General features: G+C 33.1%; 2 protein-coding genes across 5 annotated transcripts in view; one reads left to right on the forward strand and one right to left on the reverse strand.

The window, feature by feature from the left end:
* The first annotated feature begins 234 nt into the window (after window positions 1–234).
* Window positions 235–24,274, forward strand: part of LOC105201873 — a 38,731-nt gene continuing 14,691 nt past the window's right edge. The window contains exons 1-2 of the mRNA XM_026133286.2: window positions 235–497; window positions 581–621. The gene's annotated coding sequence lies outside the window, so the exon portion shown is untranslated. The remainder of the gene's footprint in view (window positions 498–580; window positions 622–24,274) is intronic.
* LOC105201874 lies at window positions 13,906–19,782 on the reverse strand. Of its 4 annotated transcripts, none has more exons than XM_011170139.2 (4): window positions 16,779–16,860; window positions 16,064–16,128; window positions 14,549–14,872; window positions 13,906–14,261 (listed from the first exon to the last, which is right to left on the reverse strand). In XM_011170139.2, the coding sequence occupies exons 3-4, from the start codon at window positions 14,832–14,834 to the stop codon at window positions 14,170–14,172; spliced, it is 378 nt and encodes a 125-aa protein (XP_011168441.1). In that variant the 5' UTR covers window positions 14,835–14,872; window positions 16,064–16,128; window positions 16,779–16,860; the 3' UTR covers window positions 13,906–14,169. The 4 variants fall into 4 exon arrangements, with proteins under 4 accessions (XP_011168441.1, XP_039309267.1, XP_039309268.1 ...); XM_039453333.1 differs by having other exon boundaries at window positions 16,784–16,802; XM_039453334.1 differs by lacking the exons at window positions 16,064–16,128; window positions 16,779–16,860 and adding an exon at window positions 19,758–19,782.

Raw genomic sequence — 24,274 nt, forward strand, 5'->3', positions numbered from 1 at the left:
CCTCTTTGCGTGACGTCATCGATATGGCGACGGGAGTTTTCCTTGCACGTTGTACGTCTGAGTTTTCGTGAGTAATCTGTAGTGAGATAATCGTTCGAATGAGATCGCGGAATCGCTCGGAGACGCGCGCGTTGTTGTTTGTTGTTGCGGGACGGCATTAAGATTAATAACACGCGCACCAGCTCGCGTGTTATCATTTTCGAACGGCTTTGTACGCGTAGTTACTTCCGAATTTTTGTGGGCGACAGTAAAATGTACCGACGGAATATATCGATCTACGCATTCGTATCTGAATCATAACCTCGCACGGTCGCGTATCCTTCCGTTACGTGGTGATGTTGCTTCGCCGTCAACAAAGTATTGCTTCGATAATTAGTGCGCGAACGTGTTTAATCTCTCGCTCGCGAGTGTTATTGTGTTAATTGTGCATTTTGACTGGATCTGAGAGGAGGCCGAGGCTCGGGATGAGCATCGGGCAACGGCGGAACAACCCTGTGGTGAGTATTATATTAATTTTTTAATGTTAATTATTCTGTCGTTTGTCTAGCGCTAATCATAATTTCGTATTTGTGTGTTGCAGGTCAACGTGCCGTTTCGACTCCGCTGCTGCGCGTCGTGTCGGTGAGTGAAAAATAAATGCTTATCTTATCGCAATTTTAAAATTAAGTTTGACATTAATTAAATGCTAATTTGGTGCCAAAGTCTGAAATTAAGTGCTCGAACCATTTGGCAAAATAATACAAAAAAATTAGGTAGGGCTGGCTCAACATTAAGTTAGTCTTCTCACCAACAAAAAAAATGTTATGCAGACGAATAAACAAATACAGAAGTGTTTTAAGAAATACTGAAGATAAATCAAAAATATATATCACGGAACTTAGAAATCAGTTGCACGGTTGGTTCACAAGAGAGAAGTCATCTTAAAAAATGAGGTGCTCGGGCAAAGGTGCTAAAAAATTTCTTTTTTTAATATCATTTAAAGGTATGAAATCGCTAAATTAGGTACTCATTCCGTTTGACCAGTATTCGAACTTACATCGGTCGCACGATTGGACGAGAGAAAAGTTATCCTAAACAATTTTTTGATACAAAATTTATACTAGCACCTAATTTTTTAAGATTTTTTAAGACCGGCTTCTAAGTTCTGTAATATATATATCTTCGATTTATTTTCGTTATTTTTTGAAGCATCTAATTGTTACTTAATTCTACGTGTATTTGTTTCTTTACTTATTAATAAATATTAATAAATATTAACTTTTTTGTTGGGAGTCTAGCTTAATGTTAAGGCAGTCCTACCTATTGTTTTTTAATTTTCTGTCAAACGGTTCGATCACCTAATTTTGGACTTTACACCAAATTAGCACCTAATTAGCACTTAACTTTAAAATATTTTAAAATTAATTTTGCGCTGCTGGAAGGGAGGGGGGTGGGAACTACCTTAATAGGGGTTCCAAACTTGTATTTGTTCGCGGCTTAACTACTCGGGAGGGAAGTTGGATGGGGGCATTTAACCCCATCTCGACATGATACATTCGTCGTGCCACTTCTGTCTATAAAGCGCAACTTGTGAGAAACACTCTCGCCAATGGCATTGGAACTTTCTGACGTAGAACTGTGCGCTTCATCTACTCTACGTGGCTTATATATTCATATTTGTAATGAATTTCGTGTGTAACTTGATTGTATGCTGTCCCTTTATGACGCACTGCTACCTACGAATTGTATCGCAGATAGAAGTTTTAGTTATATCTCGCACACACTGTGTGCGAATAATAGTTTCTTCTCTCTGGATTGTGTTATATGCGCAATCAAATATTCAAACTCCAATTAGTGTAATTTAATGTTTATGAATAAGCCACCGTATCGAACAAAATTACTTTTCGTTTTGATTAATATTGGATAGTGTCAATATTTGCACATTGCAATATTATTTAGTACAGAATAAATAAAATTATTTGATTTAGAATTTTCTGTGCTTACGTTTATTTTATTCATTGCAATTTTATTTATTTTAATTCGAATTGCCTGATACTCAACTGCAACAATACTCAACTTGGAATTTTCGTAGGATTTATGCCCTCTTACTGGTTGTCAGTCTATTTTGCAAATTGTTTTGTTATAGCTTGGAAGCAGTTCTTTCGACGAAAGTTTTCAGAGGACCGAAAAGCGGTTTATAGCGTAAACTTTAATATGCCGTTGCCAACGATTCCGGATTCGCGACTCAGCAACTTTACCGATCATGGATTATATACAGCGGGTGCGCATACGCTCACCCATGCATGTGAGTGCGCGTGCACATTCGCTGCATTGGCACACCGTATGACGGAGTATACAACCAACATGAGTTCTTTCGTACGTTTATCTGGGTACGTACCGCCGCGGTCCATTGCATGCATGCAAATGCAAACGTGTAAACGTAAGCCACGGTAAAGTGCATCGAGTTTTAAAGCAAGCGCATTGTCGACTTGTCGCTGCACCAGAAACATTTTTCTACGCTTCTCTCTTGTTGCTTTCTTATCCGGTCGTTTCGTACCGTCTTTTCTTTTGTCTACTACGTCGCACTGTACGTAGCACGAATGTAACGGCAACAGTAAATGCTCCATCGTTTGTGAGAAAGAATAAACGTGAGACTAATAACTGGCAATTCACATATTTGTTGATGAAATTCGTTCAAAACGATCTTTTTACATCGCGCGGCTTCTGCCAATTTCTCAATACTCGTTATTTTTTCGCGACGCTTGTATCGCCCATGCAAATTGGCATACTGGCAAAGTTATGCAGAGTGCTGTACGTACAGGATTAGGATCGTACCGATTCGGAACAGTGTGTTAAGGGATGTCTAATTGAAACGTATGCAAATTGCTGAGGGTGCTGCGAGTCTAGCACTTCGTATAAGTACTTTCCCCCATTTGACTTCTCGAGGTTCTCGCTTTTACCGCAAACGGGAAGCTTTAACTAGGTTTTTAATGCCTACACTTTTCAACCATTTTATCCTGTGAAATAATTATCAAGTGCAAAATTCAATCAAATATTTAAGTAAATAATTAAATGATAATTTTGAAAAATAGATTTTTGGTAAAAAAAGGCATTTAAACAAGAAAAAATTAAACGCGTTAACGAGTGAACACTTGAAAAGTTTTTTCGAAAAAATGGAAATCGAATTAAATTAATTATATTAATTACTTGCTTTGCTAAATGTTGAACTATAACAGGTAATATAATTCTGATTAAATCTAAAGAAAAGATATTCAACATATCTACTAGAAAATTAAATTTCTTTAATATAGGACATAGCTTTTAATATATTCAAAATTGGTAATCTTTTCAAAATTAAATATTTTAATATAGTTTGTCGTAATTAATTAATTTTAAGTTATTCTAGAACATAGATAGATTACATTTTCAATATATCCGGCGAAATGGATATGGCTTTCCAGTTCTCCAAAATATGAAAAATTGATTTTGCATGTGTCTCCGTCTTGATATCCTTATATCTCGGGTACCTTCGAGAATTGACCTCACCAAAATGACATTCGAGAAAAGAATCTCGCGGAGAAGAAATACGCCACGTCACATAGCTGATAGAAATGCGTTTCTTCGTCGGCCTCGCTCGATGCCGTCTCCTCGGATAAGCGCAAGCCGCAAAGATTCGCGAGACGGTTCCTTCGCGCTCGGCCGTCCTCGATTTTAAGCCGTCCCGCCGCGTTATCGTTATCGCTCTCTCAATTTGGAGCGCTGCGTCGTGCCGCGGTTGCCGTCGTCGCCTGTTCCTCACCGCGCGAAAGACGCGCTCTCCTCCTTTTTTCCCTTGTGGCACGAGAGGCGAGCCAAACATCGTCAGGTATCGATCGGGAGCAGCTTCTTCAACTTCCGGTTGTCACGGCGATGTGCCGTCGGTCGGGCAAGAGGGATGACAAGAAAGAAAAACGCGGCGGAAAGAAGACGGGGGCAGGAGCAAGAGTTGAAGGGCTAGGAGAGCGTAAATGTGGCTAAGGCAAGAAGAAAAGAAACGAACGCGGTGACTTGGACGAGCGGGCACGTTTTGCCAAACCCATCCCAAACCCGGTCTCCGCCGCCCTCCGACGACCGCATCCACCACCAACTTCTCACGTCCGTTCAACCCCTTTTAGCACTCGCAGCGACCACGCCACTTCCATTTCTAAGGGCCGCGCAAACGTGTTCTCGCCACGCCGTTACAGCGGTATATAAGTTTTGAAGTTTATATCGGTTTATGTTGGATTAAGGCTTTTCTCGGGCTGTGACGTCGTCGTGGTCATTTTCCGTTCGCCATTGTGTCGCGCGCTCGAGTATATAATTTTCCGATGCGGTTCCGATTTTGCTTGTTGCCGCAACTTCCAAACGCCGCTATTTCTAGTAAAACATGCATGTCGAATTAATTACTTTAATGCGAGAGAGAGTGAGTTTCAACAAAATTTACCGAAAACCATCCTATAAATTTTAGTAAAACGTTCATCACAAAGAAGTACCGACTTTTTGTACATGTAATGTAATAGTATGCTCTTCATGATTAATTTGAGCAATTTAACACGTTGATTGAAATATTATGCATTGTTTTCAAGCATGTTTACAAAATTTTTCGACATTGCCATAAATTTCTTCAAATTCTGTTTAAATTTTAGTAATAAAAACACATTTGATAATTAAAAATTTTGTATTCCAAGTTTGATATTTGATCTGCTTATGGATCTGCTTCTAATTTTTACATGCTCTGAACAATAATGTAACAAAAAATGTTATTTTAAATTAAGGGTATTTGCTAAATCAATTGATTCTTTTCGCAAGTGCTGTCGATTTATAATATTTTCAAAGATTGGAATTTTCCGTTTCGATAAAACCATTTTGTCGCGACAGAACAACGACACACGTATTCGAGAAATATTTCAAATATTTAAAAAAAGGCAAGGTTTCTTTTGTACGACTTATAAAATTGCTTGATATTTTAATAGGAAAGAACGATAGCAAAGTGGAGCAAATATTGACTTGATTGTGACCTCCTGATTAAATTCGGTGTCAGATTCAACGAAATAAGTCCCTTCAGGATTCAAACTGACCTGTCACGTAGTCTTTTTCTCCTTTGGTTCTGCTATCTCTTCTATGTTCACCAGCCTTTTCTCGTTTCCCTTGTTTTCGGGCTGAGAACCAGCTTTTTCAGTGACACTCTCAATAATTGAGAATTGAGAAGACAAATTCCATTATAGTTATCTATCTTATTGAAAATTCGCAAATCTCATGTGAATCTATTCCTCTTTTGCACAAGAGCTTTCTGGAGCAACTGACCATTTTGTTACTATTGTCATTATATCGTAGTTGTTACACATGACTATGAACATTATTAAATAATATTTTATCTTTCAACGTATCAATAATATAATATTTATATATAAATAACTTTTTTAAATAAATTTTGACATTACCTGTGATAGACAATTTCAAAGTTTAATTTCACGATTTATTTAATTCTATGTATTTACATCGTGTCAACAATATAAATCGTGAAACAATAGAAATATTTTACATTCTTAGAATTACCAAAACAAAAGAGATCTATTCTTTAAACTTTATCAAATACAAAATTATAAATATGCTACTTAATTATTTAAGTGATTAATTTTGAAACAATTAATTAGGATAGATTGCCATATTAATAAGACGTACATAAATAAGGAGTGAATAGTTTATATTGTCAACATATATAAAAAAAAATACTAAATGCATCATAATTCGATCACGAATATCCTAACGAGGACCGTGACACATATTTTTTTCGTAGTAGAAATTCGGAAAATAATTCGTGCAAAACGAAAGCATCACTCCATCCTCCGATTCCAATTTTTTCCCTTTTCTTCCTCCCCCAGGGTTAGAATGACGCACGACACTCTTTGATTTCTCGCCTGACACGTCCCTCTTCCTTTCCACTTTCTCCCTTCCGCTATCTCGCTCGGCGATAACCAGCGTCGCCTTTCACATAATGACGAGCGAGTAAAACAATCATTAATCTGATCTGCCTCTCTTTCGCGTTTGTCCCTTTCGTTCGCTTTGCCGGCGCGCAGGGACGAACATTAATTATCGGAAAAAGGTACGGTAAAAACGTTGAGCCCACGTGAGCCCACATCTCGCCGCAGCGAGCTCGAAAGTCCAGCGGACGTGCAAGAGTCGGGAAAAACCTACTTTTCCAACAGTCATTTGAAATCCTCTCTATGTATAAGTTTCAGATATCGATTCGATCGATCGTAACGATAATCTCGAGCCATGTAACGCGCGCGTAGTATGTACATAGTAACTGGAGTAAATGCACACGCGAGAGTGTGCAATCATTCCATCCCGCGCGATAGGCGTTCTATTAATTTTAATTCGCGAACGAAATCCGCGGATATGCGCGGCGCCATCGTTACATTGGAATTCTCCGAGCCGCCCGCTGCGAGAAAATATTTAATTCGTTTTACGTTCGCAACGGGATGCGGGAGTGCAACGTATACAAGCGATATCGAATTCCAGCAACGCGAAGCGGTGTCGGCTCCGTAGGAAGATCTATTTTTACACGCGAGGCGCGAGCGGAACCACGTTTTCCTCGCATTCCCAACCATTCCCTTTCTCCTTTTTCGCCCCGTTCCCTGGTCCCCGGTTACATAGTAAGCGCGGAGATGCATCGCGATCGGCGCTCGTTTTTTAGAGATATCTTAGACTCGATAACGGAAAACCTTGTTACACTCTCAACGTCCGACCGTATATCTAGTCCCCATCTCTCCGCTCCACAACTCAGACGTGTCACCGGAGGGGGCTAACGACAATTCCCGTATTCTTCGCCCGCCCGACAATACGTCCTTCGCACTTATTCAAGTTTTTCTGATCGATTTTCGTCGGAATCGTACAAAAGCCGCGTCGTAAATTCCCGCGTCGACGAGCGAAGAGCGAAGAGCGCGATGGGTTTTCGACAAGCCTCACTCTGCAATTTGCACTCCGCCGTACGTACAAATTAATTACGCTGTACGTAATTTTTGACGTGATATGAAATGAGTAGTTTGCGAAATTTAGTCCCGTTGTAGCATTACTATATTAAACAGCATGTCATACGTGAAATTCTATATGTTACATAAATGAATTATTAAATAATTTCAACCTACACATTTACGCAACAGAATTAAATATTTTATTCCATATTTTATGCGTACATTTGTTTAAAACGTATGCTTATTACTGAACTTTTATACAAGTTTCTCTTGTACATTTAATTAATTTTTCTTATTATTGATGTATTACACCTAAAGAAAAGTTTCTTCAAATAAAACAAAAATTTGTTTAAATAAAAAAAAATTGCTATACCATTAAAGAAAAGTTTCTTTGCTTTGAAGAAATTTTTTGGTTATTTCTTTTATTAAAAATTAAAAAATAATTTGGTTGTACAACGCATATCTTTTCTTAAATGAAAAAAATATATTTTTAAAATCAGAACAACTAAATTGCACTTCTTACATTGTTGTCAGTATTTTTTTTGAATTAAAAAATTATTTGTACATTATATATATATTATTTTATTGTACATAAATTATTTATTCAAATTAAACAAATAATTTGAATAAATAATTTATGTACAATAAAAAAGACTAATAACGTCAAAAATTAAATAAATTTTTGTTTTTCTTAAAGGCATTTTTACTTAAAAAAACCAAGTTAAAGAAATGATTTTATCAATTTAAACATAGCTTTTCTCTGGTTAGTTTAGCCACACTAAAAAAAAAAAATTATTGAAAAACTAAAATATTTAGTCTGATACGTACAACTAAATATTAAGTTGGTTTAATTTTTGTTTAATTAAAAAATTTGAATGATTGACATGAATGAACTATATCTTTTTTTTATGCAAAATAACTGTTGAATCAACTCAATGTTTAGTTAAACTCTGATAGTACTAACTAGAACTCTTGTCAAATATACTAATATTTATTGTTTTCTTATACTTTAGAGGAGGAGATGTTTTGCTAGATTCACGAAATTAGCACATTTTTATTTTTGGTGAAGGGGGGGGAGGGGCGGGAGTAAAAACTGCAAAACTCTTTGTTATTTTTATAAGAAACTTCGAAATTATAAAAAGTGCCATTGGAACTATGTATTTTTTTCATATTAACAGAATGTCGTGCCAACTTCATAAATCCTTAGTTGATTGTATCGGAATAAATATTTTAGTTTAAAAACATTTTTTTTTTTAGAGCATCAGTTTATAAGAGAAAAATTAATTTTCTCATAGAGACTGTAATAAATTTAGAAACAATATCTCAATTTATGTAATTTAATTATTGCGGACGGAACGTCAACAACGTAATAAATAATCATCTATGCAATCAGTATCGTTAGATCGTTTAACTTTTTTCTTTCCGCTCTTCTTTATTTATATCATATAAACGGATTCAGTACAGCTCTTCTATATTTGTTCAACACGATTTTAAACGGTAAAATCGGTAAAACATTCAATGTATGACAGGCTGTACAATAAAACCAGCGTCGATATACGTGCTGCAATCGTGTAACTCGGAATATTCGTGAATTTCACCGGTCGCACTTATTGGCGCGGATATCGTCGCGTTGGACGCCGTCGATCGCAGGCTCTCATCTCGTAGCGGCGCGGCGCGGCGCGGCACGGCGCCGAAGGTGCTCGAGCTGAACGGCGCTCAACTTTTAAATTATTACTCAGTTACCGGGGTTTTATTGCGCCAATAATAAAAGCGGCCCACCCGCCGGCCTTTCCGCCTTCCTCTTCCGCACTTCTCCAGCCTCCCCCGTCCCACTCTACGTGTATGTGACGTTTTGTTATAGCTGCGAAATATGGTCGTTACTTATACTGCGCTTCGCCCACCGATGTCTTTAATGCTCGCGCTGGAACACACAGGAGACTACCGCGTGCAACATGGGATTTTGTTACACCGCGATCTTGTATTATAAAGGGCCGTTAACGTTTCAACCTTCGCGCCTCTTCCTCCCTCTCCCCCTCTTCCTTGCCTTTCTCATCACTACGTTACTTTACACGGTGTTACGTCGCCGTGAATAGGCGTTATGGGTTCTTTTATGCGGAACGGAGGAAAATGAAGGAACTATGACATGCGCGTGGAAGGGCGATTCTTATCGTTGCACTGGTTCATGGGTGGCAATGATCCATTTTATAGCAAGTTCTTGCATAACGACTATAGTGATTGGTGATAGAAATACTTCCACAGCATGTAAATTATGATTGACACGATGCTATTAAAGAACGCTAGTCTTTTGTTTTTTACAAACTTGTTATTAATTGGAAAATTCCTCCTATATTTAAGAGTATACTAGAACAAAACAAGCGCGCGCTACGCGAGCGCTATAAAGCTTTTAATAGTGAATGTATATTATATTTAAATAAATATAAAAAAATTAAAAAATTAATCAAGTTCAAAAAAATTTTACATAAATTAATAAAAACAATTTTTTTTATTTTTTTATTATTATTGATTTATGTAGTACAGTTATAATTAAGTATAACTAAAGATGTGTGCGTGCGTGCGTGCGTGTGGGTATGGGCGTGGGTGTGTGTGTGTGTGTGTGTGGGTGTGTGTGTGTGTGTGTGTGTGTGTGTGTGTGTGTGTGTGTCTGTGTGTGCTTCTGCTTCTGAATAATTAAGGGGCATAGTAGTGGAAAGAATGTTCTTAATCCGTTACCATAAAAAACATCGACATATACTTAAAAAAAATTTGTTATAATAATATTAAAATATTATGATTTTTATTTATTAAAGGTTGTGAAAATTACAATTTCCGATGTTCAACGTTACATTAACCAACATTCATCTACTATTTATAAGAAATTAATATTGGCAGTATAAATTGAATCTAGTACGGAAAAATGGGACAGGATGCATTTTTCTATACGAGGTTTCTATATTATGAAATTTTCATCCGAATTGCTTGTGTTCACGAATCGAGTTTCAGTAATTTTTTTTCTGATCCAGAACTCGAACCGATTTCTAGCATTATATACACAAAGCTTGGATATACACAAGAAAACGTTCATAGTGCAATTTTATTCTTTTCTCGATATTTTAATCATGATAATATTCTTATATCATGAATTGAATTAGCACCGCCTAATCAGTAGAAGAGCCGAGTAATTAACAATTTAAATCTTATCTTTTATAGGTTCTCTTATCTTTTATAGGTATCCTTGTTTCCCGAGTGTTGATAATTATTTACGGACAAGACTATTCCAAAACTGCTTGATATGTTTATTATTACCGCATAGTTGCCGCTCTCATGTTTAGATTGTGTCACCGACAGGAATCAGTTTTCTTAAAAAACTGCAGTTTGTCTCAAGGATACTGCAATCAATTCAATGTCGCCCACTCAAAGAATGCGGAAAGATTTAAATATATGTATGCTGTGTATCCAGTTCCTCTCTCTCTCTCTCTCTCTCTCTCTCTCTCTCTCTCTCTCTCTCGAAAAAAAAAGAGAAAGTAATAAAAGAGAAGGTAGATATAAAAAATATGGCAATGGGAATAACGAAATTAAAGAAAGATAGCAAAGGAGTAGTAATTATGGGTTGTGAAACTGGAGAAAAGGTGAAAAAATTGAAAGAGACAGTACAAGCTAAGCTGGGAGAGCATTATAAAGTGCTCGAGTCGTCTCAATCGAAACCAAAAGTAAAAATTGTTAACATAAATTTAGAAGAGATGAACTTAGATGATAATGAACTTATAAATACAATTAAGAAGCAGAATAAAATAGATACAGTAAATATGCGAATTGTGAATGGTTAAAGAAAAGAAGAGAATGATTAAAGAAAAGAGTAACAATCAAAGAAGAGGAAATGACGAAGAATCAATAATAATGGAAGTAGATGAAGAGACGCACGAGCTGATATTGAAGAAATTAAAACTAAATATAGGATGGAAGAAATGTCCTGTATTTAATCACATCAGTGTCTAAAGATGTTTTAAATGCTGGGGGTACTTCCACATTGCTAAAAATTGTACGAGAGAAGAAACATGCTGCAAATGCGCAGGGAATCATAGCTCGCGTGTTTGCACAGCGACGGAGAGCAAATGTGTGAATTGTATGTTCAAAAATAGAACATACAATCTAAATGACGACCATAAAGCCATCAGTCAAGAATGTCCTACTTTTAAAAGGGCGTTACAAAAAGAGAAAAGGAGAGCAGGTTGGGAAGATACAAAACAGCAACTACAGAAGAAAGAAGAAATAATTATGTATACAAATGCGCAGAGCTTACCAGCGTATATAGACGAACTTCAGCATCAGGTTATTAGCCCAGGAATTTTAGGATTTTACTTCGGAAAAAATGCCACCCAGCTAAATTTTTGCACACACCTTTATTTAGGCATTATAAACAAGGTGCAAAAAGTTCTCATCGATATCGTGTTAGCTTCAAAAGTTATTCGAGGTCAAAGATCACAAAAATTGATTTTTTGTGAATATATCGTTTTCTATTAGTCGTACGTCAATTATGGTTATTATAAAAATTGTAGATTGAACTGTTCTCTACAACAAATGTTCTATACATTTTTCATGAACGAACAACTGTTTTCACGTTATACGGCCAACAAAGTGTCCGCAGAACACTAATAGCAATACATTTGTTTTCACACCACCTTCGAGGTAGAATATAAGGCGCGTTTTTTTTTACATGGTTTTCCCTGTAGGGAAGGGCATTTCTGAGCAAAGAACCTGCATCAAGTTTTGTTTCAAGCTTAAAAAAACTGCTGCAGAAACCCATCGCATGCTTGTGGAAGTATTAGATAAAATTTTAATTTTAATTGGTTATATGATAAGACTTTTTACTTAATAAAAATTTTACTTTAAATCCAAATGTACTTTTTTACATATCCTTGTAAATTAATTGAAAATATTTTCTACATATTTCTTACTATTTAAAATCAGAGCGTATTTGAAACATATTAATTTAACACATTTAAATATATTAAAATATATTTAAAATATATTTGTAAATCTGAAAAAATGTTTGATTAAATTAATGAAAATAATACGAACATTTTTAATTTTTAATTAAAATATCTGGATTGAAATAAAGTGGTTCTTATTCTTTCAATTCAAAAGAAGTTTTTATAGGTTACATAATCCATTTTAACTCACAGGATTAAAATAACAATTGTTATCCTTTCTTTTTTCAGAATCAATCATATGTTTAAAATATTAACAATTATAATAAAATACATTTGAAATTAAATATGTTTTATTTATCCTTTATAGTTTTGTTACATTTATATAGAACAGATTTTCTAAGTTGTTGCTTGATTGCAGAATAATAGATTTTTATAAATTTGAGACTTTCCTCTTTTTGTAACCATTCAATACATTAGAAAGATTTGTAAGATAAATGTAATACTGGCCTAATAAAACTACATACAAGTATGTACAGTTAGGAGCTAAAAGATTGCAACACATCCGTGTCTAAGTTATATCTTGGAATGACGAAATTGACCAGGTGGAATCTCACATAAAATCAAATTATGTAGGTGTTTACATCATGCACTTTATTCTCTTTATATATACATGTATGTATACATACATGTACGACATACGTATATTATAAATGTCGCATAATTAATAAATTATTTTGATCATTTTTTAACAGATTATTTATTTAGATGGTGCACAATCTCGTCCACCAAAAGCAACTCAATTTAATAATGGAAATGTTAATTATGAATTACAAATCTCATCAAGTACCCGAATTTCATGTTTAGGAAAATATAAATTTGAAAACACATTAAATCTGCCAGAACCGGAAGAAGTTAATTTTTCGGAAATTTTGAATACAACAACAAGAGTCAGTAAGTTTCTCAAGTTTATCAATTTATTATATAAATAAAGAAAGTCGACAATACTAACAAAAATTAATTATAGAATACATCACATTTTTTAATGCATCACATTAACATTTTAATATAAAATAAAATTCTTCTTTAACAATAAATAATTATTATAGTGATAGAAGGTTATATCAAAACAAATTTTGTAACATTATATAATAATAAATTAAATAAAAAGATAGGTTGCGGTTCAATATCTGACGGAAGATACAAATTGGAAGTTCACGTATCAAACTTCGATACAGAAGATTATGATGATTAAAATTTAAAAAAGGGAGATAAAATAAAAATAATAGTAATGATATAAACAGATAAAGTATAAAAGAAATGAGTACAAATTTATATAATATAAAAAATGTGAAAAAATTTATACACTTTTTATAAAATTAAAAAATTTTTTTTTATTTATGTGCACCAATTACCATATCTATTTACCAATTTATTAAAATATTTATATTTTTAACTAAATATATATTTTTTATAATAAATCTACATGATTACATGGATATTTTTTCCCATTTTTAATTTAGTATATTTAGTATTACACACACGCACGCGCGCGCACACACGCACACACACACACGCGCGCGCGCGCGCAGCTATAACGTAGTTAAAACTATAACTGTCAAAACGCAATCTCCACGATAACAGCAGCTCACGAAGTAAGCACAATGCGAGAACCAATGAGCATTTTGGAAAAGCGGCAACAATAAACTTCGAGAAACTGCGACTATCGATTTAACACGGATTTTTTCAGAAAGGATACCATTATGCATAATAACTAGGCCTGCAGGCTAATAAATAGTTAATAAATAGTAAAAGAACGCGTAAATAAACGCTTGAGTCTATATTATATTTCTATAATTGCTATTGCATTTTCTTTTGTACATTTATTTATCGGAACAATTATATAATTAAATGTTGCAATAATAAAATTTTTTGTTTCTCAAATGAAAGTATATAGGAGTTTTAGGTTTAAGATCATATATTACAGTAAATATTTAAACCTATTTTAAAATGATGAATTTAATTACATAAAAAAATCACAAAATTTTTACAGTTATTAATGGATTGAATTACATTTTATATTAACTACGATGAACAATTAATTAATAGTTACACAATAACTTATATACATTTTCATAATATTATAATATAATACAATATAATATTTTACAATATTACAGTATAATACAAGTTATGTCTCTTTTACTATCATTTATCGAAATTTTTTAATCGCTTTCTACGCTCATGATTTACGAAAAATGATTAAGAGTCGCCTACAATTTTCTTACTATTAAATAAACGCCTATTCCACATGCCAATATAATTGCTGCCACTATTATTCGAACAAAGCATTTCCAAAAACATGCTAAAAAAAATACGAAAAAACTCATTATAATAACATTTAATTTGTGACGGAATTCTAATTGTTATAAATATTTTATTTCTATCTGATGCAACTATTTATTTTATGCTAATAATGATTATTTTTAGATTAATATATTTTGTCATCTTAAAATTAAGTAAATTTTTCTTTATTTACATCTAAAAAAAATACAGTGAATTTCAATGGCATTTTTTCTAATATACATTGACTTTTGTTAAAGCACAGATTGCATTAAATCAAATTTTTTGTTAATGTTTATTTTAACTTACTGTCGCTTTTGAATTCGTTAGTTCCTCTAAATGGTCTGTTGGAAAGTATGGTTGTTGGTTGATTTTGCCATTCCGCCGATCCATATCGCGGGTAAGCCGATTGAACAGGTGCTGTATCTCGATGATAATTAGATGGATTTGGAAATGGCGCCGAAGGTGTTTGAGAGACTGTCACATATGGCTCGAAGTGTGGATTATATGGCGATGGTACAGATCCTGTTGCTTCCGCGTATGAGGGTGGCGCATCGTTTATTGTATAAATATTTGGTCTATTTTGAACGTTCATTGCATTACGTCACGATGCCGTAGCAATTATCGCAAAATCTGTAAAAAAGGAAAATTGAACAAGCTGTATAATCTTTTTTACAGAAGAAAAGAGATTGTTGTGGAAGTGCGATAAATTAATAATCGTGATCGATATATCTCATTTATTATTATCAATATATTCTTATTTTGGTCGTATTCTTGTTAACTAAAATTTATCTGTAAGGCAACGGATAATTTTTTTCTCAGAATTACTTTTATACAAGACAATGGAGATAATATTTAACATGTTTGCGATAAAAGGAATATCTAGAATTTCTTCGAATATTTAACATGATAAAGTTATATACGTTATCATGTTATTATATATTTTAATAAAATTAATTCTTTTATGTCTTGTATGTGATAAACAATTTTTATCTTCCTGTTTATTATCGGCCGGAAACAATTCTTACAATGTGTTTCGCGCCTATGATGCGAAAATAATATCACTTGCACAAAAATGTATCTATACATCAACAATTGACATGAAAGTGATTAATATCAAATTGTATTATAAGGAAATATAAATTTGTTTTTATTTTTTTTCTCTTTGTTTAAAAAAAAAATGAAGAGTAACTTATTCTCAATAGTAAAATCTGTACATATATTTTTTTAACAGTGCAAATTTTAATGAAAAAATTTCCAAATTAAAGCTGAAATAATCCTTAATTAGATTAGAATCTTTGGTTTTTCTGGGATAAAGTTTTAAACAAAGTATAGTTGCTAGAGTTAAGAATATTAATACAAATTCTTAATTTGTCTTAGAATCTTCTATAATAATTAGGATTTAATTATAGTACATATAGAATACTCTATAGACTGTAGTCAACAATTTTTTTATGTACTCGTATTTTTTATTTGCTTTTTTATTTTAATTATTTTATCTGTCAATTATTTATTCATTCATGATTTTATTTCCTTTTATTTCGATATTGATTTCTTTATATTAACTTTATATTAATAAGCAGAGATATACATACACAACACCCCCCCCCCCACACACACACACACACACACATTTACTCTTTGATAAAAAAGTTTCGCATAGGGCTAGGCTGTTCTTGAATTTTGACCTTGTTTTCTAGTATAGAAGTATCTTCCAAGAAAATCAACTTAAATAGATAAAATTACAAACTGCATTTTAAAATAACTTCAAGATGATTTTGATAATGAATGATTTTAATTGTAAGGAAAATTTTCTTATTGTACCTGATGTGTGTTGTAGATTTCTTTATAATGATGACGTCAATGTTTTCTAGTATAGTAATTATAGCCTGTAGTCAGATACATACATTATGTATTTCTAAAATTACGATAATTGCACAAACGTATGGTTTTTCAACTGGTGTTTAACTGTGACTCGTCGGAATAAAAGTCAAGTGCCTGGTTCGGTGCTATAGCAAAGTGATACATATCAACGTTCTGAAGATAACACGTCATGTAGCCATTATCAGTCAAAAATGTATTGCATTTTGTCACGCAATATTAAATATCATTTAACAAATCGTATTAATATATTAAATCTTATTTATTAATTAATGCTCACAAACTTTGCAAATGTTGTTCTATTGTCGATTTTTTTAATCGTATATAGTTTATTATGAGTCACTGCAATGGATGTTTTATACATAATTCATCGTAAATATCTCAATATTTGATTGGGCACATATACACATATTACAAATATAATTATCTATAATGATTGCTGTGGATATTGCAGACACATAGTTAAATTGAGATTGTTTACATAAAATGTATGTACAAACATTGTAGTTTTCCATTATTTATTATTTGTCATTTATCAAGATAAATTGGCACGAATATCGTAATAAGAAATTGTATTTTGCACTTTGCTAGATCTAAATTAATTTGAACATTTTTTCAAAATTTGATTTGAAATAAGGCAACCAAGAAGGAAACTCACTTAACTGATTACATGACACATGGCTTTATTGGACTGTCCCTGAATTATCACTGCAGTTAATACGTATGTGTTATCTCGTGAACACTTAGGTACGGACGGAGAAAAAACATTTGCTAACATTGACGTTATCGGTTTTAGATATTATAAATCCCCACTCTTAAAAGAAGAAATACAGGAGAGGGAAGTTTAAATGCCTTTGAACAAGTTCATATAATGGATATTCATATTATGGGAAAAATATATAAAAATTGTAATCTACTTTTAAAGTTTAATATTAAATTAATTTATAATGATAATATACTTCTTCAAAAATATTATATTATTACATATTATGTTTCATACAATTAGAAAATTTAGCAGAATCGAGTTTGTGTCTAGCAAACATAGTTACAATTATACAACTGTTAGTTATAATTTCCTACTCGGCAATATGACATACTCGTATGACAAGTTTTTTTTACATAATAGTTACATTGTTGAGTTAGAAATTACAACTAACAATTATATGATTATAAATTTTCTAGGTAAGCTAAATTATAAACTAATTGAATTATATATAGAAATTATCACAAGACTTAGAAGATAGTGAGTAAACAAATTTAGATGATGATTACATTCATAAAATGACCTTTGTACTCCTTCTTCTTTATTTTTTGTGTAGTATTCTTTTAGAATAGGCAGTTCCTCTCTTAACAATAAGAATGTTTTTGTGAACAAGAACATGCTTGTGCAACTTTTTAGCGCTTTAAAAGAAATATGAATTATATTCTACATATTAAATATACAATATATTATGTTCTGTGTATTTTTTTGAAAAAGCGATTTAATTTTTTTGTTGTGACTTCTTTTACATTTACCGATTAAGAAATATGCAATTAATAGCAAAATGATTTATTTATTGTAATGATAAGAAAAAGATACAGAAAAATTTATTGAAACAATCGTTAATATCAGATTCTTATATTCTATGTTTCACGTAGTGCGGTTTGCCTTGCTGTCTCTATAGAGACAATGTATTTCCATCAAATCGCTATCTGATCGAGTCATACTCTCGCGTGAAGCATCGCAATGTCAATATCAGAGGAAAAAAAGTCTCGCGAGCGATGTGTGTCGTGTTCGTATTTTATCGAGTGTCGACTTTCGGCTCTAAAGCCCCCGTACGCGATAGATGTTGCGACGCTGTACGAGAGAACGGGTGTTTATGGATTAGTCGGGAGAGCCAAGTGATCCCAGTGATTCTCAATCGGTGCGGCAATAACGTGAGTGTATTCCGTTGCCAAAAAGTTTGCCTCGTACGGGGCGCATATAGCTTGAGAGAATCGGGAAAGGGCCGGGGGAAAGGAGGGAGAGCAGGTCGCGAGAGGGGAAAAATGGGTCGGCGCCAGGGTTTAATCAATGGTTTCGGCGCCAACCGGGCGTATCTGTAAAAAAAAATGCACGAGCCGTTCGTGTAACGACGGAAATTCGGATTGTCGTTCGCTCCGCGGTTAGCGCCTTCATCGAGTGCACCATCCCTCATCCTACTTCTTGCCGATGCACTCTCGGCCTCCCCTGTGTGCATCTCGTCTCCTGCCCGTCCGTCGATCCGGCCGCCCACGCACGTCGTTTTATCGTGCACCCCCTTTTCGCTTTTTTGTTTCTTTCTTTCGAACGACGTCGTTGCGGCGCCGCCGCTCCGCAAGTCATCCCGGCGCCGAATGTGACACTCGTCGCTCACTCGTCAATGTTGAGAAGCACGACGGAAAAAAGTTGCGCGTGTGGCACCGTGTCATCGACCGAATCAAACTTTCATCCATGTGTAAAAGAGGCAGCACGTGTACGCCCTTTTGTTTCTCTGTTTCTCGCGATGTACGAATTGACGCCAAGCATAGGGTTTATATTGTTTAAAAATACTTTTGATGAACGTATTAAATTTGGATGATTCCCTGGCGTTTCGAAATGAAAACATCTCGATCAAATATTTATTTAAGATTAATTTTATACACATCTCTCAGAGTCTTAGCACTCTTAGCCAATAAATCAATTTAATATCTTGTAATGTTATTTCAGTGTCAATAAACAGAGATATATAAGAGATAATTAAATAGTCAATGAATAGATAGATGATAGATAATTAATCATATTGATTGAAATGATTGAAAAACGTAAGCAAGAATGGATGATATTAGCAAGAAATTATTATGAGCTACAATTTTTTTGTTGGATACTATTTAAGTCACGTATCGTAGTATGACGTAATCTATCCTACGTCAAACATTATATACATTCTCAGAATGGAATTAGCCATAGTAGTTGAATACGGAGTGCTGTTTAATTGACAATTATGGTCTCATAAAAAATATAACTATTTATAAGTCTTTTTCCGAACATATACGAATATATATTTTATATTTTGACTGTAGATTACAAATTGCTTCCTTTTTAAATATTCAACACATTAATGTTTGGACAAAATACAAAAAAATGAAAATTTTGAACAAAACAAGTTATAAAATAGAATTTACAAATATATGTAAATAAAATGTAACGTGTAAAAATTTTGAATTAGGAAATATAAATTGCAAGTAAGATATTTACATCATAAAAGTTAAATTACGACATCAAGTTTATGTAAAGAAGACAATTAAATATTCATAATGGACCAGGGTCGATGATCTATGTGTGGAGTACGTACTTGAATTTGACATGTGTTGAATGTCCACTCGTGTCGAGTATCTAACTTAAATTTTTAACGAATAATTATTATGATACTTAATAAATTATAATTTATTGGATTTTTTATTGACGATATTTCAATGAACAATACTACACGTTCTAATTGGTTTTTGACGAAATCTCTCTATGCGATTAATCGAATGTGGCAACGGCAACATTTAATGTAGGCACGTTTAAGCTCATGAATAAAAATATCTTATCTCTATAAATCTCATCTATGTACAATTTTCTCTTAAATAATGCTAATGTAAATGATATTATTACCAATAAAATTTTATTGTTGTGTGTTAATCGATGTAAAATGAAACGCATTTGACGGTAACGATTTACTTGATACGGGAAATGTCACATGTAACTCCTGTAACGCGGTAATATACGATCTTAAAACGTCAGGGAGGTCGTGCTTTCGCGAGACTTCGGCGACTAACGTGTAGCGCCGGAAAATGTACTCAGACAGGTTGTCGAACGTTAAGGCACTGAATTCACGCCACATAATTTCCGGGTGTGACGGTGGTTTCTGTCAGCGAGGAAGCAAAATGGCAATGTGACATCCGCGGTAATTCGCTACAGCCATACCATCATGTATAAACGTCATTGTAATAGTGAATATAAAAATTTTCCCAGAAAGAAAATTAAAAGACAATAGTTCATGATAAGAAGATTATAAACAGTTTTAATTAAAGCTGAGTCATGGAACATGGTTAAAGTTCATGAGATCGACAACACTGCAATACGCATTAAGGATGTTAATACGTATAATAAAAGGTATTCATTTATCGGTCGTTTTTTTATTAATTTTTTTAATATATTTTATACATAAAGTATAACGAAATATAATACAATTTTTTGTATGAATTTGTAGATTACATTATATTTTCAAAGAAGTTTTTCAACGAAAAGGTATATAAAAAAAAATTTTTTTTTTAAATTTTAAATATAAAACATGTACATATATATATATATATATATATATATATATATATATATATATAAAATTACATACCAACTTACTTAAAATTATCCTTTTAAAAATTAAAAAGATAGATTGGTTTTTTGCATTATACATAGGTACATCTTGATGGACATCTTGACATTTATCCTTATATATATATCGTCCCACCATTTATAGATTCACGCATTATTACAATCAGCCTTTACATATTTATGTCTACATAGGCACATTAATATTAAGTGCAACGTTGAAAGAGTTACAATTGTGTTGTCGATGTTTGTGAAAATGGTGGAAAATTTCAATCTAAAAGTAATTTATGTCGATTGACTATTTTTGTTGACTAATCCGCTTAGATATGGCACATCTTACCGTGAGAATAACGCAAAATCAATATGAAAAATGAATATCATATTTAGGAACACCTTCACTATGCAATGTGCCGTACCTAAGTGCACGAATTTTGACAGTTTAATTTGCCAATTTTAAACTCTTCTCATTTAAAAAGTACTGTAGCCTTTTGATATTAGGATTTTGTCTCAAAATAATCTCGGGAGTCTGCTATTAACGGGTGTCACGCAAAGTCTGGGATACTGTATAATCTATTCAAATAAAACATATACATGGTTTATTGAAACAGTTACTTAAATACATGTATGTACATATTTTTATATAACTCCTATACGAAATTATCTAAAAAATGTTTTTTTTTAGCATCCTTCAAGGTTCTTCTTTATGATAAAAATACAGATCACGTTTCAGCAGTTCATAGTCATTCATTTAATCCATGTGTTATTTGATCATAATTCCAAAACATGTTTTTCTCATCTATACTATGAATCAACATGCAAATCAGATCGTAGACGCGCAAAAATTCCACTAACTCGTTTCAGATTTATTATCTCATACGGTGCTTGCACGTGCAAAGCAGTCTTGATGATTTCTATTTACTGCTACGTGACCGAGTGTGTTGATCCACAAAAACTCAAATACCATTATATATAATACCATAATCGACGATAAATATGAACAAAGTCACGACTCGTCTAACACAAATTGCATTAAATCATATGGCATGTGCTTTAGTGACGTTAGTAATGTCCTTCCATTCAAGACAATTACAATTATAAAATACAGATAGATTCATACTTATTTTTATCATCATAAGTTTTGCATGTGTTACCAAGCGCAAGGCGTTTACGAAGTCAAGTATATAAAAACGGCGAATAGGTTTGTTATTCATAAAAATAACGCTACTAATAGTTTTATAAACATCAATTATCTAATAGCAGTTAATACTGAGATCTTGAGATCGAGTCAATATATTTATTTATGTTTCACTTGAAATCGAGGGGAAATTCACAGCCGGCATTGGTGTACAAAATTTCGGCAGTGGACTGAAAAAAGTAAGCAGTGACCTATAATATTGACGGCATTGTCATCAGTGGTTGGGGAGTGGTGAGCTCACTTCAGAGTCGGTTTTTCGATCATGGGGTTGAGCACAAAAATTTTTTTTTGCATATTCCGAAAACACATAAATAAGAGAATATTTTTAGCCTATAATCAATTTCATAATTGCTTTCTTTCTGGTAGTTTACTCTTGTACCTGAACGGTGGGGTGCTCACTTCAGGGTCGGTTTTTCGATCAAGGGGTTGAGCACAAAAATCTGGTCTTGCATATTTCAAAAGCACATAAATAAGAGAATATTTTAAGCCTATATTCAGTTTCAGAATTGCTTTCTTTCTGGTACTTTACGCTTGTACCGTTAATGTGTATTCGTACTTTCGGGACGATTTTCTGGTCGAAGAGATTGAGTACAAACATTTATTTATATATCGTTGGAAAGCACATAAAAAGCACTTAATTCTAGTGTATTTATTTTTTTATTTTATTAATTATTTATATGAGTTGGTGCTGGCTTAACGTTAAACTGGCACTCCCACCTTCAATCTCATTTTCCTGCTAAACCGCTCGAGCACAAAAATTTCAAATAGGGTACATAATTAGCATATAAAAAGCATTTAATTTTGGCATAAGTGGCGTTTCGATTTTTTGTGGTGGGGGTGCTAACTTAACAGACATTATTATTTTTAGTATTCTATTGTTTGAAGTTAGGTATACCTATGCATAAGACATCACATAATAATGTGCAATTACATTAAAATGTATAGATACAGTTCGTAAATAAAATTTTTGGAAGTTTTTTGTATAATTGTGTAGAATACTTCGGGAAAGCTTTAGAATTCTTCTGTGCAGGCATTGGCGTATGATAATGGGCAGTACGCGGTAGTGTTTATAATTGCATGGCATTGCCTTAATTTTAATATAGGATTGATGGCATTGTAGGCATTGACTAATTGTAAGCACTGTCGGCAGTGTACGAAAATGTCGGCAGTATTTTACAGCAATGCCAAAAATCGGCATTGGTGTACAAAATTTTGGGTTGTGAATTTCCCCTCGCTTGAAATACTTAAAAATTTTTGCGAAACTTAATTTAAACGAGATAAATATATATTTAGATGTTGGGGAGAGAAATAGAAGATTTGAAGAAAAAATGTATACGCCAAGTACTTTTAAGAGTATATGTATTAAATAAAAATTTAACTGTTCAAAGATAGATTTGAAATAAATTTAATGAGTCAAGTAATATTGAAACAAACTTAAATATTAAAAAATGATACTTTTGAAGATACTATGATTAATAAAATTTTTTATTAATCATTTTTTCCGACTTATTTTTTAATTCGTGTGACTATATTTCATGCGAATTCTAAGTCATATGAAACGGACTTAAAATCAGGATGAAAGATGAAAGCATGGCATGCCAATATATTTTTTTTCTTCTAAAAAGATTTTTTAGATTAATCCCTTTTCTATATATTGAGAGACTTTACAAGGCTAATATATACGTCGCAAAGTTGTAAGTACCTGTTTGAGGAAAGACTATAAATTCTTGCTGCTAACTCGATCTAAATGACTAAAGACACGCAGTAATTATGTGCTGGATCAATTTATGCACTTATTGTTTCCTTTTCAATACAACGTCATGTGCAAAGAATTACGTATACAACCGGTGAAAGGTGTTACGCTCAATTCTGTCGATCTTACAAGTAAAGTGCATACAGTTGTTTCTCGTATGTGTCCGTAAGGTTGCGCATAAATATCGCACACGCACACTTTTCACGGCTGATACTTTTTCGGATGCATCAAAAAGCGATAAAAAGACTGACGCAACGGTTGTGAAATCTGCCGACCAGTTTATGTGGGCCAGTTTGTTAATAGGTGGCTATTAAAGGAAAGACTTTCTCTTCCAAATGAATAAAAAAAACTGTACCGTATCGAGGCCACTTTTATGATATAAGAACTCATAAACGTTATGTAAATATATTAATTATGGATGCTTGAATGATTTATGTAAATTAATTTCAAAATTATTAGTTATTAACATATAAAAAAAATGAAACAGACCAGTTTGGGAGAAGTAGTTTATTTATTATTGAGAAAGTTTAAGAGATAATAATGCGAATATGATGTTGAAGCTAGCAGCGGATTCGCAGCAGCAGATTCGTCAAAGCAGGGATTCTCATTCAAAATAAAATACATAAGAAACTTTGACATATAAAGGCAAACTAGCAAGTAACTGCACGAAATACACTTATACGCTTCTAAATAGATCAGACTATCCAGAACAATTAACAAAAATGCGCAGGTCTATTAAATTGTTTAAATTATATAACGAGTTATTGCAGAAACAAGGTAAGGAAGCCTCGGTCGAGACTGCAAATTTTTTTAGAACATTATTGTAGGCTTCTAAATCAATCCCGACTAGTA

The sequence above is a fragment of the Solenopsis invicta genome, chromosome 9 (genome assembly GCF_016802725.1).
Source record: "Solenopsis invicta isolate M01_SB chromosome 9, UNIL_Sinv_3.0, whole genome shotgun sequence".
NCBI classification, from domain to species: Eukaryota; Metazoa; Arthropoda; class Insecta; order Hymenoptera; family Formicidae; genus Solenopsis; species Solenopsis invicta.

Excerpts from the sequence above, each read along its gene's own strand:
- LOC105201874 (XM_039453334.1), bottom strand. The coding sequence starts at position 14,834 with ATGAACGTTCAAAATAGACCAAATATTTATACAATAAACGATGCGCCA. Across the intron at positions 14,262-14,548 it reads TAACGAATTCAAAAGCGACA|CATGTTTTTGGAAATGCTTT; the intron begins GTAAGTTAAAAT and ends TATTTTTTTTAG.